At 49.2% G+C, this 18,835-nt stretch overlaps 2 protein-coding genes and 1 pseudogene across 2 annotated transcripts; 1 reads left to right on the plus strand and 2 right to left on the minus strand.

The window, feature by feature from the left end:
* The first annotated feature begins 1,761 nt into the window (after nt 1-1,761).
* LOC125554189 (amino acid transporter AVT1I-like) lies at nt 1,762-3,382 on the plus strand. The gene has a single exon (XM_048717782.1). The coding sequence runs from the start codon at nt 1,806-1,808 to the stop codon at nt 3,099-3,101; it is 1,296 nt and encodes a 431-aa protein (XP_048573739.1). The 5' UTR covers nt 1,762-1,805; the 3' UTR covers nt 3,102-3,382.
* Nucleotides 3,383-8,511: 5,129 nt separating this feature from the next.
* On the minus strand, nt 8,512-14,970 carry LOC125552768 (annotated as a pseudogene).
* A 137-nt stretch (nt 14,971-15,107) lies between these two features.
* LOC125552769 lies at nt 15,108-18,603 on the minus strand. Its single transcript, XM_048716433.1, has 2 exons — nt 17,379-18,603; nt 15,108-15,529 (listed from the first exon to the last, which is right to left on the minus strand). The coding sequence occupies exons 1-2, from the start codon at nt 18,472-18,474 to the stop codon at nt 15,495-15,497; spliced, it is 1,131 nt and encodes a 376-aa protein (XP_048572390.1). The 5' UTR covers nt 18,475-18,603; the 3' UTR covers nt 15,108-15,494.
* Nucleotides 18,604-18,835: the final 232 nt, after the last annotated feature.

Genomic DNA, 18,835 nt, shown 5'->3' on the forward strand with positions numbered 1-18,835 from the left:
AGAGAGTTGGCTCGAGCTAAGAAGTGAAACATCCAACGAACAAGCTGAAGGTAAATCCTGGACATCACTTTGGAATTTAATAGTGCCCTCCAAGGTCAAGGTTTTCATGTGGAGGCTGGCGATGCATTCGCTTCCGACTACGGATGTCTTACACAAGTGAAACATGGCCGTCCAAGATGCATGTCCCCTGTGTGGCTGCGAGAACTCATGGAGACACGCGCTCCTCTCGTGTACCATGTCACGCTGTATTTGGGCTCTCTCAGATGAGCAACTCGTGTCACAGATGACAGCCAATAAAGAACCAAACGCCAAGCACTAGATTTTCGAACCCGGCGAAAAGCAATCCACGAGGCTATATTCCAGAGCCCGGTCCAAACCACCGCCTTTGTGGATTCCTACTTACATGAGCTGCAGCAGTTACAAAAGCCGACCATGCCGCCTACTGCAGTCTGTCGATCTCCCCGTTTCACTGAAGAAAGGTGGCTTGCCCCGCCTCAAGACTGTATGAAGATTAATGTTGACGGCGCGGTCACCCACCACAAAAGAGGAGGACCAGTTTCGGCTGTCTGTAGAGACAGTCAGGGTCTATGCCTTGGGTCCTCATCGGTGGTATACCCGGGAGTGACTGGCCCAGTGATGCTCGAGACATTCGCCTGCAGGGAAGCTCTATCTCTTGCAGAGGATCTTAATCTGCATAAGATCACAGTTGTGTCTGACTGTCAAGGAGTGGTTTACGACATCAACAGGGGGACGGGAAGACTCCATGCTGCTATAGTACATGAAATAATAGGTCGTAAAAGTAGTTTTCAGTTATGTAATTTCATTCATGAGCACAAAAACTATAACTATGAGGCTCATAAACTTGTCAAGTTTTCTTGTAACCTACAATTAGGTAGACATGTGTGGTTGGGAAATCCTCATGACCCAACAGTTGTATCTATGAACGTTGCTTTGGAATAAAAAGCTTGATGAGTTTTCTCAAAAAAAAAAAAAAACAAGAGGCTTCAAACTTATGGTGCTTAGTAGCTTAACAGATATATACTGGGAGGTAGGAACATGGCGTGAGCTGAAAGGGTGCTGGGTATTCTATTTGAATTTATACGGAGTTTGTTGCCTATGTCAAGTATTGTTCTAGCGATAATCGGCAAAGCCCCGGCGGCACCGTGTACCAGTAAATAGGCCGAGTGGTTTTTAGAACGTACTCTACCCAGCAGAGAGCCTCAATGTTGCGTACCCGTAAGAAAACACTCCACGAATAGCCGAACACTAAGCAAAGACAGATTTTGCTGCACCGTGGGCTAAAGGTACAACCACCTTTATAGGGATCCAATCATAAATTGTTCACGTTCTCTCTAAAACGGGCTAGGTCTCTTTTGTGGGTACAAGGAGTTACACGGTTGTCCTGCATGCATGCATGTGCCCGGATTGAAAACGCACCGTTATCACGAACATGCAAGCGTCAGCCCACATGCATATGTATCGACCGTGTCCTAGCACGTACGTGAATGTAGCGGCGCGACGAGGGTGAAGTACTCCTTCACATGTGGTTGCATGGACCACACATGAGTGGAGCAAAGGTGAAAAACTCTTGATAGATTGTGTAACTTTGGCGTGTCAAAATCTCTTGACTGGCCGATGTTGGAGTCATCGTTGCATGCGTTGGCAAACTGCCGGCAGACCGTCACGTGCCAAAGTCTCATAAACCAGCACCCACTATAAACAGCCCCGGCCGCGCGTAGCCTGGCAAGTCAGCACAGCAGCATCAATCGTCCGAACGATCGACTGCATCTTGTGGCTGTTCAGAGATGGAAGACCACACGACGAGCCGCCTCGCTGCGACGGCGAGCCCCCTCGGCGAGCCACTTCTCACGGCCACCGGGCAGCGAGCTGACCGCGACGCCGAGGCGCAGCTCCCTCCGTATCGCAGCGCCGGCGCCTCCTTCTCCAGGACGTGCCTCAACCTCACCAACGCCGTCTCGGGCATCGGGGTGCTCACCATGCCGTACGCGGTGTCGCGGGGCGGGTGGCTCAGCCTGGCGCTCTTCGCCCTCGTCGGCGCCGTCTGCTACTACACCGGCACGCTCATGGCGCGCTGCATGCGCGCCGACGGCTCCGTCGCCACCTACCCGGACGTCGGCCAGCTGGCCTTCGGCGCCGCCGGCCGAAGAACCGTCGCCGTGTTCATGTACGTGGAGCTCTACCTCGTCGCCATCAGTTTCCTGGTCCTCGAGGGCGACAACCTCGACAAGCTCTTCCCCGGCGCCGGCGTGGAGCTGCTCCCCGGCTACCGGCTGCGCGGGAAGCAGCTCTTCATCGTCCTGGCTGGCGCCGTCGTGCTGCCCACCACCTGGCTCAGGAACCTCGGCGTGCTCGCCTACGTGTCGGCGCTCGGGCTCGTCGCGTCGGCGGCCTTGACGGCGTCGCTGATCTGGGCCGGAGTCTCTGAATCCGGGTTCCGCACGAACGGCAACGTCCTCAACCTCGCCGGCCTGCCCGCCTCCCTCGGCCTCTACTTCGTCTGCTTCACCGGCCATGTCGTCTTTCCCACGATATACTCGTCCATGAAGAACCGCGAGCGCTTCTCCCAAGTGCTGCTCATCTCCTCGGTGCTCTGCAGCCTCAACTACGGGTTCACGGCGGTGCTGGGCTACCTCATCTACGGAGAGGACGTGCAGTCGCAGGTGACGCTCAACCTGCCATCAGGGAGGCTCTACACCAAGATCGCCATCGTCATGACTCTCATCAACCCGCTGACCAAGTACGCGCTGCTCGTCGCGCCCATCACGTCGGCAATCGAGGAGAGGCTCTCGCTCGCGGGGAGTGGGTCGGCGAGGGTGGCTGTCAGCACCACCGTTCTTATCAGCACGGTCGCGGTGGCGTCCATGGTGCCGTTCTTCGGCTTCCTCATGTCCTTCATCGGTTCCTTCCTCAGCGTCATGGGCACAGTCTTCTTCCCCTGCCTCTGCTACCTCAAGATCTACAAAGCCAAAGGCCTGCGCCGTGTCGAGGTCGCGGCGATCGTCGGCATCCTGCTGCTTGGGGCGTTTGTTGCCATCACTGGCACCTACACTTCGTTGTTGGACATCATAGGCACTTTCTGACAGATAGTACGTACTTCCTTTTAGCTGTGCTATATGCTAGCATATAGTACAAACATACCAACGGGATTTATAAAAAAGAAAAACAACGGCTCTCTACCATTATTGATGACCTCGACAAAATTGCAGAGACGCGCATCTTATCTCAACAAGAGATTGAATTAAAAAATCAATCTAATGAGAAGATTGCCCGTCTTCTCGGAGAAGAGGAGATCAAATACTACCAGAGATCCAAAGCCGATTTCATTTTGATGGGTGATAGTAATACAAGATACTTCCAATTGGTCGCTAATGGGCGGCATAGGAAGAAATGTATTTATAGTCTCCAACAAGATGAGGGGCGGATCGAAGGTCAAGAGGAGCTCAAAAATTATATCACCAAATACTACAAATCTCTGTTCGGAGCGCCGGCTGAAGGGAATTTCACCCTCGACGAGACCCGAACAGATGACATTCCACAAGTCACGGCAGAAGAAAACGATATTCTGACGGCACCATTCTCGGAAGAGGAGGTGAAAGCTGCGGTGTTCCAAATGGAACATAACAAAGCTCCAGGCCCAGATGGTTTCCCCGCAGAATTCTATCAGAATTTCTGGGATATCATCAAGGATGACCTTATGGAGTTGTTCAATTGTCTTCATGCCGACCGACTTGAGCTATTTAGGCTTAATTTTGGCGAGATTGTCTTGTTGCCAAAGATTAAGGAGGCTGAACGGATCCAGCAGTTCAGACCCATATGCCTCCTTAATGTCAGCTTCAAGATTTTCACCAAAGTGGCTACGAATCGGCTTAACTCGGTAGCTAACAATGTTGTCCGACCATCTCAAACGGCTTTCATGCAAGGAAGGAATATACTTGATGGCGTAGTAATCCTGCATGAAACCGTCCACGAGATGCATCGGAAAAACCTAAGTGGAGTAGTATTCAAAATTGACTTTGAAAAAGCCTATGACAAGGTCAAATGGTCTTTTCTCCAACAGGCCCTAAGGATGAAAGGTTTCTCTGAAAAATGGTGCAAGTGGATCCAAAATTTTGTAACTGGAGGTAGTGTGGCCATCAAAGTCAATGATGATGTAGGTCATTACTTCCAGACAAAAAAAGGACTACGGCAGGGTGACCCCATGTCCCCAATGTTATTTAACATTGTGGCTGACATGTTGGCTATTCTGATTGAGCGCGCCAAGCAGGACGGGCAAATTGCTGGGGTAGTGCCACACCTTGTGGATGGTGGCCTCTCTATTCTGCAATATGCTGATGACACAATACTTTTTATGGAACATGACCTGGACAAGGCTCGAAACATGAAACTCCTGTTGTCAGCGTTTGAGCAGATGTCAGGTCTTAAAATTAACTTCCATAAAAGCGAAGTGTTCTGCTTTGGAGAAGCCGTGGAGGCAGCGGCTGATTACGCGGACCTGTTTGGTTGCGCACTTGGCCAATTCCCGATCAAATATCTGGGAATACCTAGTCATTATCGACGTCTCACCATTGCGGAGTGGAAGCATGTAGAGGAGCGGCTAGAGAAACGGTTGAGCAGTTGGAAAGGCAAGTTGCTCTCAGTTGGAGGACGACTGGTTTTGATAAACTCTGTCCTCACAAATATGGTTCTCTATATGCTTTCTTTCTTCCAACTCCCAAAAGGGGTCTTGCAAAGATTGGACTATTTTAGGTCTAGATTCTTTTGGCAAGGAGATGGTGAAAAGAAAAAATACCGGCTGACCAAATGGAGTGTGGTTTGTAGGCCGAAAGACCAAGGTGGCCTTGGAATTCATGACCTGCAGGTCAAGAATGAGGCCCTACTTAGTAAATGGTTGTTCAAACTTCTTACTGAGGATGGTGTTTGGCAAACCATGCTGCGCAACAAGTATCTAGGCCAAAAGGCGGTGTCTCAGGCATATTGGAAACCTGGCGACTCACACTTTTGGGCTGGCCTAATGGCAGCAAAGAAACAACTCTTTCGCTTTGGGTCTTTCGCGATAAAGGACGGGTCAGAGATTCGTTTCTGGGAAGACATCTGGCTAGGCAATGCCAGTCTCCGAGAACAATATCCAGCCTTGTACAACATTGCTCGCGATAAGAACAATACTATTGCGCAGGTGCTCAGCTCATCCCCGCCGAATATTTCATTCAGGCGGGATTTGGTTGGCGCCCGACTTATGTCATGGCATACTCTGTTATCCCGTCTGGATCTGATTAACCTGACGCAAGGGCGTGATGTGTTTCGCTGGAACCTTACTACATCAGGATCTTTCACGGTAGACTCTATGTATCGTGCGCTCACGCATTCTGAGGTACCGGAGAGCAATAACAAGAAAATCTGGAAGGCAAAGATTCCACTAAAAGTTAAAATATTCATGTGGTATCTTCGTAGAGGTGTTGTGCTAACCAAAGACAACCTTGCACGACGCAACTGGCCAGGAAGTAAGAAGTGTTGTTTTTGTACTCTTGACGAGACAATCAAACACCTTTTTTTTCAATGCAAGTTTGCGCGTTCTACGTGGTCATTCATCCAAATAGCGTCAAATATGTATCCGCCCACAAGTGTTGCCAATATTTTTGGTCATTGGTTGAATGGTATTTCAAATAGATTCAAAACGCTAATAAGGGTGGGAGCATACGCCTTACTATGGTCGCTTTGGCTATGTAGAAATGATTTGGTTTTTAATGACAAAAATGCTTCTCCTCTGCAGGTTATTTTCCGTTGTACGCACTCGCTTCGTATGTGGTCTATGCTACAACGTGCGGAGTACCTACCGCTATTCAAGGCGGTGTGTACGCGATTGGAGCAGGTGGCTATGGAGGTTTTTACCCAACATGGGTGGCAGCATAATCTCCGGATCGGTCCACCAACCGTTTCGACATAGGCATAGTGTCGGTCTATAGGACTCTACTGTTGCCGAATTGTCGGGTTTATTTTCTTGTCAGCTTTTTTTTTGGCTGTGTGCATCCTAGTTATGCAGAGGCCGGGTGGTACTCTAAGTGCTTTGTATCGCTTGATGCTACATTTTGAGATAATAAAAACGCCCTTTATCGAAAAAACAAACAAAACAACCGAGCGATCTTAGCGTATGTAAGATAAAGTGAAGGTCATCCGTTGATTTGGAAAATAAATCGAGGACTTATTAATTAATTATCGACTTTGATATTCACACTCGGGGCGGGGGCCATTCTGCTGGGTGTCAAGGAGGTCACTTTCGTAGTGAAGGATATGGATCGTGGGGAGTTCTTTCTTAGCATGTCCCTGGCCTAGAGATGTTTTGAAACTTTGTTGCAAGGTGATAATTGTCTATGGCCCGGCTGACCACAGGCAGTCTTCAGTTTTTTTTATCGGAGCTGAAGGCCAAGGTTGATCGAAGTCCCATCTTGGTGGTAATGGCGGGGGGCATCAACCTGATTTGGCAGCGCATGGACAGAAGCTCGACTATTGTGGCCCTTCCGCACATGCATCTTTTCAATGACTACATTGTGGAGATGGCTCTTCGCGAGATCGCTCGCGTAGGGGCTAGGTTTTCTTGACTAATAAAGAGCTCAACCCAATCCAGAGTGTATTGGATTTGGTCCTTGTGTCTGTTCAGTGCGAGGTGGCTTTTCCGCTAAGCTCCCTAAAGGTGGTTATCAGAATTTGGTTCTGATCACTCACCCCTGCTTTTCTCATCGGGGATGGTGCCTCCTAGATCGAAGTGTTTCCACTTTGAAACCTTGGGGCTATTGCATCAGGTTTTGTGGAAGAAATGCGGCTTAGGTGGGCGAAGGCGGCTGCCGCTCCGCCAAGGGTGTTCTGTGTTGTCGACATTTGGCATCACTATGACAAATCAGTGTGACAATTCACGCGTTGGTGGGGGCAATCTTGGTGCTTGACCGGATCTAGGCGTTGGATGTGATTGTCGGCGGCGTTGACATCTCTGTCGATGACTGGCTCGTGCAATACACCCTCGAAGCCTCTCTTATGGAGATCTTCAAGGGTGAAGAGCTTTTTTGGCAGCATCAGGCGGTGGGGGCGGGGGTGTCGGAATTGACTCTTACAAGGGGAACGCTAATACCGCCTATTTCCAAGCTATTGCTAATGCGCGATGTCGCAAATGCTCTATTCCTTGTTTGTGGAAGGGAGATGTCCTCGTTGAGTAGTTAGGAGATATCGTGATGCACATTTACTCCTTCTATAAGGAGCTCTTCACGACGGAACCTGCTATGGATTTCTCCGGCGGATGATTATTGGCCAATAGCAGCCAAAGTTTCTGGCACTGAGAATTTGGAACTATCTCTGCATTTCTTGCCGGAGGAGATGGGTAGGGGATTGCTGACATGAAGTCTAGCTACCTGGCCCAGGCAGCCTGTTAGTGGCCTTCTTCCAGAAGTTTTGGATGCAATTTTAGCTTCTGGTCAAGCCGATGTTCCATGAATTTTATATTGGGACTCTCGACATGGTGCGCTTGAACTTTGGTGTCATTACCCTGATCCCCAAAATAGTGGTCGAGAAGCCAGACGGTGAAGAGCCCCACGCATCTCCCCCGCACAAGCAGCACGACTGTCAAAGTGGAGGCTGTCGTGGAGCATAGCCGACAGGCTTGGAGCTAGGTAGGCGGCTGTGAGGTCGATGTGGTGGCATGGCCGTGGAGGTGCTACGGCGGTGGTGAAAAGAGACTACCAACGCCAACAAGAGCGGGCATCAGATGCGGTGTCGAGGTGGGGGAAATGTGTGGATGCCAGCGACGGCCTGGGCAGCGTCGGTGCGGCCTGCAGTGGGAGGCGACAGCGGTGGCGGCGTGGCTGGAGGTGTCAGGTGTGTAGGGGAAGGGGAGAATGGGTGTTGTGCCACCGACGAGCGGGTCAGAGGGGACAAGGGCGGGCGTCACATGCGTCCATGCAGTGTCCGCGCCGACGCAAACACGATCCAAATTTGGGCCGATACCAAGGAGGAATCAATGGAGCAATCACGGCTCAAGGGTTTGGTTTGCTTACAACGTTCTGCATGCCGGTTACGGGCTACGGTGCTACTCTACCATAGCATAGTGTCGATCCCCGTCGCATCCTCTTGTTGAGTAAATTCTTGACATGCCAGCCCTATCCACTGACGATATCCTGAATCTGTAAAGGTGAGTCAAGTCGATCCACCCTCGATCTCGAAATGGGAGAACCAACCCAACACGGTCGAGCTCATCGTCAACTCAACTCATGCGGATGCACACGCAATTATCAACAATGCATGACCAACTTGGCCACAACCTCTATTCGGCGATGTTCGGAATTTATCACTGTGAGACAAAGACGATGGTTGAACTAAAACTACCACAAGAATTATGGAACGGAAACAATAAGATTATGCTCATGATTTGTTTTCAAGAGCCTTTTGTAAAACAAGGATTCTTTCTTTTAGTAAAATTGGTAATCCTTGAAAATAAATAGCCATCTCAGCCACGCCACTGTAGCCAGCCTTGTATGCTACTCAGATCGTGTTGCAAGGTGAAACTGAGATGCCCTCATGGGGTTAAAGCCTAACAAACTTCAGTTTAGACAAAACCACAAATAGGAGTATAAATGCACATCCGCCCTAGCCAAACCGTCCAACACCCCCAGCAACAGAAGACACCCAAGTTCATTTCAAAACATTCCTTGGCAGGAACAGTAGAGAGATCCATCGGTCTCGGCCACATTTGGTCATATCGTTGTACCACAACCAACTGCGCGTGAGGCTTCATCGGAGGCTGGAAATCGCCCCCATGCTGCGGCTGCGTTCGGCTGCAGAGTACCCTCACCCTACACCAATTCCCCTTGGGGACCAAATACCTCTCAACATGCAATTCATGTCACTTATAATGCATTTAATCCTCTTGTATTTCGGCATCAATAGCAGCAGTTCGGAACAACAGCAGCATAATAAGTGGTTCACAATAAGCGAGCATAGCAATCAGAACTGTTGTTCTCCAAGCTAAAGCTCCGAACTTTGAACATAATCGGCATGCGGCCATTGCGACAATATCTCAAGTTCTGAGTGTCAAATAGCAACGAAACCATGTGAAAAATTCTCAGATCCTTCAAACTAGAGTCAATATCTCTGCAACCATGACATGGGCAAAAAATCCAGCAAATAAATATGAAGCCTCTCCACCGAAAAGTACACAAGAATCGATCTAGGCTGAGGTACTTTCGCCCTTCTTCTGCAACATCCTCGTGTAGGAGAATAGATGTGAAGATAGTTTCGGTTTATCTGCTGCTATGCAATTAAACAGTCATTAGCAGTTGGTTTCTCACAAAGGACGCCCACTACATATTTTGAAAGGAATACAGGCAAATTATGTAGTACTCCCTCTGTAAACTAATGTAAGACGTAAAAACGTCTTAGATTAGTGTACAGAGGTAGTACATGTTTGTGATCTCAAAGAGAAGTGACAGCCACAAAGTAAAAAATAGTGGCACAAACAAGCCGTTATTAAATATGGCATTTTATACAATATGCATACAGCAACCAAACCAGCAGGCATACATACCAACACAACATCAGAGGCATCAACAACCAAAGTTAGGAGGAGCAGTTGTTAACAAGTTGCAGTTACATAACTTGGTTTTATTACTATCAACAACCAAAGTTAAAAATGGACTTCTGATTTGTTATCTACTACATCTACTTGCATCCCAACAAGAAAAGCAACAAACAAACAATGGAACATTTTTTCTATCACCAATAATCAGTTAATCGACTAATACCAAATAATGGCATGTTTTTACTCAGTAACCTCCCAAATTGGATTAACAAGCACAATAATCAGTGGATCAACTAGTACCAAAAGATGGCATCAAGAGGATCCATGCCACCTTCCTTCCATATGCTACTTGCTTAAATAAATAAATAGATAGATAGAACTGACATATCTGAATACAGGTCTTGTTCATTGGTTGCTTGTGAAATAAACCCACCAAGCTATCAGTTTAATATGTGTAGTATCTTCTCAACAATTTAGTGTTCAATATGTGTCACTGAATGTAAGCATACATAGCAGATGCTTAGATCTATTCAATAACAATATGTGTAGCTTACTGTAAAAATAGTTGACTGTAACAGAGGGTGAAGTATCAATGGTGTACAGCTATTGGAATTCTCATCCCATAAGCATTTATCATGGTGCATTCTAGGGAAGTCAAATTTCAGATAAAAAGTTACGACATCTGGTGGACACCAATGTATGCACACACTATACATATTCTGGAAGTCCAATACCAGTGTGCATGAAAGTTGTTCAATGTCAGTATGCATGAAAGTAGCTACAAGGGGTTAGATTTTGGAGTCTTACATGGGGTAACCTAACTTAAAATCAAGAACCCTAGACTCTATGTACACGGACACAGTCTAATTCTAGGGAAAAAAAGAGGGAGAGGGGAAAGAAAAAAATAAGGGGGGAGAGGAACTTACCAGCCACCAGACAAGGCTTCTCTCCGCCCCCCTGTAGTTGGCCGACTTGATGCAATCGGAGGGCGGATGAAGAAGCCCGGCACACAGCCCCCTCCAGCAAATAGCCATCCCAGCGCCGCCGCCTGCCCTCCAGCAGCGGCCCCATGACCATCTCCCTCCGGTGACAGCCAACCCAGCTCCACGCCTGCCACGCCGCCCTCAGCTGCGGCTCGCACTCCCTCGCTAGTGACGATGAGGAGCTAGTCCCACAGACGCCACCAACTACCAAATACTCTGCTCCATCCGCTCAGCTTCGTATGGGGCATGAGACATGAGACTGTGACAAGCGGGCGTTGGCGGTATGTGCTGTCACGGCATGGTCCGAGGCGTCTGGCATCGCTGGCCCTGACAATGGCTCCGCATCTCATCCTCGCTTGGCTTCATGGTAGATGCTGCAGAGCTCTTGGGCACCGTGCGGTTGTTTGCAGCCTACGGTGCTCCCACTGTTTGGAGAACGGTCACCATGCGCGCGAGTGCCGCAACCCCTAGTGTCCACTTAGCTCATTGGCATTCCTTGTTGTGTGCATGTCCCGCCTTAACATCGACATCGAACATCATCAAGGTCCAGCTTCCTGTGAAGGTCCGATGAAGTTCACGCTTCCCTCGGACGCGCTTCACTGTGGGTCTTGAAGATCAGTCCAAGCTGCTGTGAGGCTTCTAGCCTAGGTTGGGAGCATTCTGGAGCGGGTGGAGGCTACTCTGAGCAGGCTCTCCCCCATGCCGGCTATGTTGTAAACTGCTCCAACGTCGCGTACTCCTGGTGTTACCGGCGTTGGCTCCACGGAAGACAAGGGGGCAAGGCTTTATGGTTGTTTCCCCCTCGTCTTGGCGATAATTCGTCGATGTTTGCCTTGTCCACTGTGTTCTGAGGGTGAGCCCATCGCTGTTCTCGTGGCTTTGGTGCTGCAATCATGCCTGAACTTTAGAAGCTATGTCTAAGCCCTACTACGCCTCCATAAGTGGAGCATATGAAGGTGAATTCACCGACGACCTCGTGTGAGGGAGATTATTCGCCTCTGTCATGTGAGCAACTGGAGGCACCTGATCGTGGTTGTAGTATATGTTGTTCATGATTTTGTTACAGCCGGCATGTACTGCTTGCTTCTGGGAGCCACTTGGTTGATGACAACTTCACCAAGAAGGTGGACTCACTTGTGCCCTCACTCGTGGCTTGGGCGCCCACTTCACCTCCTCTGGAGCCTTGCTAGGTGGCCACTGATGAGGACGGTGCTGCTCTAGAAGTTGCTGGCACGCAGTCGCCTGGGTCCATCGGGCGGGATGATGTTCTTGTGGTCGGAGCTTCAGTGCCTAACCTCGGAAACATTTTCGCCATCAAGCTTGTTGAATAGCTATCTAACTTGGATGCTAAATCGGAAAAATGATTGGATGTCTCTTGAAGCAGAAGACATCGAGGGACAAATGCAAGAAGGATGATGCTCGCCCTCAAGTTGGCATCCGCAAGAAGAAATTTAGCAAGTGCAATGGCAAGAGCGATAATGGGGAAGCGCAGGTGCTTCCATGACATAATTGTCTAGGCTGCAAACGTGGGCTCAGATCAGATGTGTTTGTTGTCTCTGTTGTTATGTCCTTCTCGAGTTGTTGTTGGTCGATGGGGTTCAATTAGTGTGACCCAAGTCTTTGGGGGTTGCAGTTGTTCTGTGTTGGGTGTGTTTGTTGGGGGGTCTTTGGGGGTTGCAGTTGTTCTGTGTTGGGTGTGTTTGTTGGGGGGTCTTTGGAGGTTGCAGTTGTTCTGTGTTGGGTGTGTTTGTTGGGGGGTCCTGTGGCTCCATAGTTCGGGAGTAGTTCCCATGAGTGGGCAAGTTTATGACGGTTTTCGCCCGGTTTTCCGTCAATTAACTGGGCAACTCTCTTCTTGTTAATTAATGGATGAGTCAAAAAAGTCGTCTATGTTTCGAGAAAATATCATTTCATTTTCAGCTGGCCAAATCAACCGAGCCATAGGAGCAACTGAGCATGCATCCCGTTGGAGGTACATAGCAACGGAACCATCTTTTTTCCTTCGGTTAATTTATCAGCAATGGGACTAGGTTATGGGTACACTAATCCTCTTGGAGCAAAGCTCTGATAATTAAACTGTTCTAGGCAGTAATGACCTAGTGTTACAGGGGCCTGATTAGTAAAGCTCCGATGAAGTTAACCTACTCATTGAACCTGATCAGCACAGCATCTATGCTAGAGCAGTCAGTGCAGCGTACATCCCCAACACCATGAAGGTCTTTGGTCAGTTGCTTAGTTAACCTACCTAAGGCTGATTCCACACAACTACTATATTTATTTTCCCTCTGACTTGTATGTATCAGAATGGTATAACATCACAAAGGAGGATGCCTACATATCTAGAATCACCCAGAAAACCAAAAAAATCAGCAGACCTACAGACAAATATATATCTAGTTATGCAGAAACATGAGAAGGAAAACTATATACTCATCAATGATTAGAAATCGCACATTGTCTTGGAAACTCTCGAACTAAAATGATCTATAAATCTAAGCTACAAGCAAAAGAACTGTAATAGCAGTCGATGGTGTGCTTAGTGTTGATGACTTAATGTGCATGTTTGAAAAACAGTATGAGGCTAGTATGCACCTCAAGTGTAGAAGCTCGTGTAGGGCATCACTTCTCTGAAAAAAGTCTCCCCGTGCACCTTCTTGCTTCGGCCTGAACTGAGCTCAACTGTGTACAGCCCAGCCTTTGTAGTCACGAAGATGACACCAACACCTTCCGCAAAACCAACCACCGACACGCCAATGAGGGCACTAGCAGGGAGCAACGGTACGAGCTCGATGACCCTGTGTCGCACACTCGCACCCATACTGCAGTTTTGCTAGGACCAGCCTCCATTGACCATAGGCAGAGTGTAAAGTTCATCACAGTCGCTAACATCAGCATCCCGTCCTCCACACCCATGAGGTGAAGCCACGGCAGGTCATCATCCTCTTCTTCAGCTAGCGCAATCACCGACAATTTTTGCCCAGCCATGTCATACTCGACAAGACTGTCGGTCTCCTCACAGGGGAAATAGACCTTGTTTCCCACAACGACAGTGTGCCCCGTCGTCTCGATGGCATGAGGTTCCTCACCAGAGACAATGTCACTCCATTTACGAGTTTTCGATGAGTAGACGGTGGCAAAGGTCTTTTCCTCGTCGGAGCCGACGAGGGCCACCAGGAAAGGGCCGCCATGGCAGTAGATGTGATGGCAGCCGTCCTTAGCACATAGCACCGCGGCATTCCAGGTTATGCCCTCGTCTTCATCCTCTTCAGACCAATCATTCCAGATGATGTCAGCGCAGTCGGGGTCAGCCTTGACTCCCCACCGGCGACCGGTGACGAGGTCGCAGATAGCGAAGTCCTCGTCCCTTTTAGGTGTGTGGAAGAGGACGAGGCCGTGCCCGGAGTCGAGAACGCGCCAGTGGCGGCGCTCGTGGCACGCCGGCGGGCGGAAGGACGCGGTGGAGACGAAGTTGGAGACCACGTGCTCCTTTTCGTAGTCTCTGATTCTCCCCTTCTCGCACGGCCTCTTGTGGCGTGTGTTGTGGAGGAAGCCCAGCACGGGCGGCGCCCCGTGGAAGGCGCGGTACTCGCGGGCGAAGTCGGCGTCGGAGAGGATGCCGTGCCAGCTCGTGCAGACGGCGGTGGCGCGGACGAGGCTCCTGGAGTCGTCCGGGAGGACGCGCTTGAAGATCTCGCGCATCGCGTCGTCGACCAGCGCCGGCGGCGAGTTGCAGCCACGCTGTGTCGGAGGTGGCGGGCTCATCGCGGGAGGGGTTGGGCCCAGTGGCTTCCTGTGGTTTCAAGCAATACGTGATTGATGTCCCTGTTACTCGGTTTACGACTGGGCCAAGAAGTGGGTGTCAACTCCCATCATGATTGAAAGTGATTCCCTGGAAGTGGTACAAGCAATTCTGAACCTCCTCCGACTATGGAGCATCGGGCCCGGTGCTCCATAGATGACTGCCGAGCGCTAATGAGCGAGTTCGGCACATCAACTATTCAACGCTTATGATGCCTGGTTGTGCAGCAGCACTAGCGGTCAGTTATTCGCAAAAGAAAAAGGAGAGTTGCAGGACGAAACGAAAGGCTACCTAATGCGATATTTTTTTTTGCTTACTCAAAGGACCATCCTTCGAATGAAATCTGTCTTTACATCCAGAAAGAACACAGGTTCAGCTGATTCAATGTCGCGGGGAATTGCTACTGCAGAAACTATTCTCAAAAAGAAAAGAAAAAGAAAAACTGAATCCACAACCGCGTTCGACTCACCTCGTCAGGGCATTTTCTCCATCTTCATCAGAGTCAAGGGCCGCCTTTTTTTCTCCAGGCACAGCGGCCTCCACCTCCCGAGTACGCGATGCTCCTGTGTTCACCACCTTACTCAAAGGATCAAAGTGAAGATCACTGCGATGTTTCCAAAGAGTCCACAGTACAGCTCTACAAGGCATAATAACAGCTTGACCACAGGCCATTCAACAAACAAGTGAGAAATTGTCCATAGCATGAAGCCACAGACAGAAACAAATGAACCCTGGTGGGGATTTTAGCTTCCCTGAAATTTCTTACTGCATAGAATAGAGAGATTCCACACCATAAATCTCAGGAGAGTGACCTTTCAAGACACCAACATCGTCTCTAACAGCCAAAGATAGAGAAGGAGAAATCTGCACCAATTCATGCCACAAAACCGTCAACCGATCGCTAAAATTTCTCCTGACGGACAGTTTGAGCCGCACCCAACCCGGACGAATGAACGAACTCAAGTTTATGGCACAAGCACAAATAGGACAAAAGCGCATCCACACTAAACAAACTGTTCAACACAACCGGCAGTGAATGAGGCTCAAGTTCACTTCAAATTCTTCCTCGGCAGAAAAAGTAAACCCAGGTCCTGACGCCATTTGGTCATATCATTGTAGCATCAACAACTGCGCGTTAAGCTTCATCAGATGCTGGCAAACGCTCCCATGCTGCACCATAAGAGACAAGGCTTCATAAGATGACATGATGACAAGAGAGTGCCCTCAAAAATCATTTCATTTTTTTTGAATATTTACTGTAGGGTAAAAACCCCACAGTCCTTTATTGTAAATCATCATTTCATTTCTAGCTGTTCAAATAAACAAAGTGATAGCAGGAAGCATCCACATCACAACACGATTCGATCTGGACCTACGTGCAATGCTACAATGAAACCGTATCTTTCATTTGGGCAGGCTCGTGGGCAAATACCAAATGCATACCTGGGACTAGGTTATCTTATCCAAAACACCACAAGGATGTTTGGGTTCCAGAGACCTCATGGCTCACAGCAAAGCTCTCATCACTTAGTTGCTTTGCAAACTGCTCTTGGCAATCTTAGGGCCTGATCAGCAAAGCTTTGACTAAGGCTTACCAACTCGTAACACCAATCAGCGCAACATATATAATAGACTAATAGAGCAGCCAATGAAACATAAATCTATACATCCACCATCAAATTCTTTGGTCAGCCGCCTAGTTAATCTGCCCAACGCCAATTCCACACAACTATTGTATCCTTGTCTCTGGCTTCTATCAACACAAAGACAAAGATGGCAGGAAAAATCACAGGCTACTCATGGTTGCCTACAATCACCAAGGTATGCAGCACGACTCAACATCTGAATGGTATAACAGCACAAAGAATGGGCTCCTACTTCCTAGTACATCTCTACAAGTCACCCAAAAACTAGACAAAAAGGAGCAGACATGCATACAGATATGTATCTACTTGTGCAGAAAAATAGAAGAAAAAACTCTACATACTCTTTGACATTTAGGAATCACATACCACAGTAGGAACTCTCAGACTTAAATTATTAAACAATCTAAGCTATAAGCAATAATAGTAGTCGATGGTATGCTTAGCGTTCATGACTTAATGTGCGTGTCTGTACCTCCAGTGTAGAAACTCATGTAGAGACAAGGCTTCATAAGATAACATGATGAGTAGAGAGGAGCACACTGCTCTCAAAATCATTTCATTTCTAGCTGACCAAATCAACGAAGCGATAGCAGTAAAGCATCCACATCACAACACGGTTCAATCTGGACCTACAATGCTCTAAGTACACAACAATGAAATCATCTCTTTCATTCGAGCAGGCTCATGGACAAGTGCATGCCTGGGACTAGGTTATCCTATCCAAAATACTACACGGGTGTTTGGGTGCCAGAGACCTCTTGGCTCACAGCAAAGCTCTGATCACTTGACCGATTTGCAAACTGCTCTTGCCAATCTTAGGACATGATCAGCAAAGTTTAACTAAGGCCTACCGGCTAGTAAAGCCAATCAGCATAACATATAATAGCGCAGCCAATGAAACATAAATCACCAATTATACATTCACCATGGAATTCTTTAGTCAGCTGCCTAGTTAATCTGCCCAACGCCAATTCCACACGACTACTGTATCTTTTTCTCTGGCTTCTATCGACACAAAGACAACATGGCATGAAAAATCACGGGTTACTCATGGTTGCCTATAATCACCCAGGTCTGCAGCACGACTCAACACCTGAATGAATAGTATAACAGCACAAAGAATGGGTTCCTACTTCCTAACATCTCTACAAATCACCCAAAAACCAGAAAAATGCGAGCAGACCCACATACAGATATCTATCTACTTATGCAGAAAAACTCTACATAGTCACCGACGTTTAGGAATCACATACCACACTAGGAACTCTCCGACTTAAATTATTCAACTATCTAAGCTACAAGCAATAATAGTAGTCGATGGTGTGCTTAGCGTTCTTGACTTAATGTGCATGTTTGGAAGCAATTATCTGTACCTTCAGTGTAGAAGCTCACGTAGGGCATGACCTTATTGATGTACCCTCTGTGCACCTGATTGCTTTGTTCTGATTTGAGCTGAATGGTGTACAACCCAACCCTTGTCTTGATGAAGATGACACCAACACCTTCTGCAAAACCAACCGCCGACACTTCGGTGTTGTCCACGAGGGCAGTACTAGGGAGCAACGGCCCGAGCTCGATGAACCTGCTTCGTGCCCGTCCCGCAGCTCCTCTGGGACCAGCCTCCATCGACCATAGGTAGAGCCTAGGCTTCACCACAGACGCAAACAGCAGCATTCCATCCTCCACCCCCATGAGCTCAATCTTGTGGTGCTGGACCTCAAATGGCGCCTTGATCACAGATAGCTTGTTCTCACGCGTGTTGTACTCCACGACACTGCCACTCTCCACACAGGGGACATAGACCTTATTTCCCAGCACAGCACTGTGCCCCCTGCCATCGATGACATTCGGGTGCTCGAGGAAGGTCGGGTCGATCCACTTGCCAGTAACTGATGAGTAGACCATGGCGCTGGCTATCCTCCGGTCCCCTGCCACGACGGAGTCCACGCAGGCCACCAGGAAAGGGCCGCCATGGCAATCACGGTGGTCACATCCGTCCCTGGCGCAGAGCACTGCAGCATTACACGCATCCGGGAACGTGAGGTGGCCGTCGATTTTCCAGCGCTCGCCGGTGACGAGGTCGGAGACGACGAGGTGCCCGTCACCCTCAGGGGTGTCGAAGAGGACGAGGCCGTGGCGGGAGTCGAGAGCGCGCCAGTGCTTGCGGTCGCGGCGCACCCGCGGGGGGAGGGCCGCGGCGGCGCGGAAGTGGGACGTCCAGTAGGGCGCTCCCTCGTCGTCGGTGGAGCGGTAGTTGTAGAGGAAGCCCAGCATGGGCGGCGCGTCGCGGAGCCTGCGGTAGGCGGGGGCGAAGTTGGGGTCCGAGACCATGGCCCGCCAGCTCTTGCAGCCGCCGGCGATGCGGGCGAGGCTCGCGGGGTTGTCCGCCGGTAGGCGGAGGAAGATCTCCTCCATGACGTCGTCTGGCAGCTCCAGCGTCCGGCGGGGGCGGGGGGCGCGGCGCGCCATGGCCGGGGATTGGGGATTTTGTCGAGGGATTTGGTTTTGGTTTGGGGGGCGAATTCGGAGGTGGAAGACAGACGCCGCGGTCTGCACTTTTCTTCCCCACTTTTCTTCTCTTCTTTTGGGATTGGGAGAGAAGTGGAGTTGGGTTTTTCCTTTTTCGCCTCGATGGGAGGACTCGTGTCGCGTGTGGGTGGCTGGTCACCTACGGCAATGGGCTGGGCTGTGAGTGTGGGATCGAGGAGGAGGCAAAGTCGTGCTTCGTGCAAAGTTTTTTTTTCTATTAGGGAAATGCTTCTTCTTTTTTTGCGAATGAGGGAAATGCTCCGTGCAAACTAGAAATGGTAAATTCCCTCAAAAACTAGAA

The sequence above is a fragment of the Triticum urartu genome, chromosome 4 (genome assembly GCF_003073215.2).
Source record: "Triticum urartu cultivar G1812 chromosome 4, Tu2.1, whole genome shotgun sequence".
NCBI lineage: Eukaryota > Viridiplantae > Streptophyta > Magnoliopsida > Poales > Poaceae > Triticum > Triticum urartu.

Excerpts from the sequence above, each read along its gene's own strand:
- LOC125554189 (XM_048717782.1), top strand. The coding sequence starts at position 1,806 with ATGGAAGACCACACGACGAGCCGCCTCGCTGCGACGGCGAGCCCCCTC.
- LOC125552769 (XM_048716433.1), bottom strand. The coding sequence starts at position 18,474 with ATGGCGCGCCGCGCCCCCCGCCCCCGCCGGACGCTGGAGCTGCCAGAC. Across the intron at positions 15,530-17,378 it reads CGTGAGCTTCTACACTGAAG|CATGGGAGCGTTTGCCAGCA; the intron begins GTACAGATAATT and ends CTTATGGTGCAG.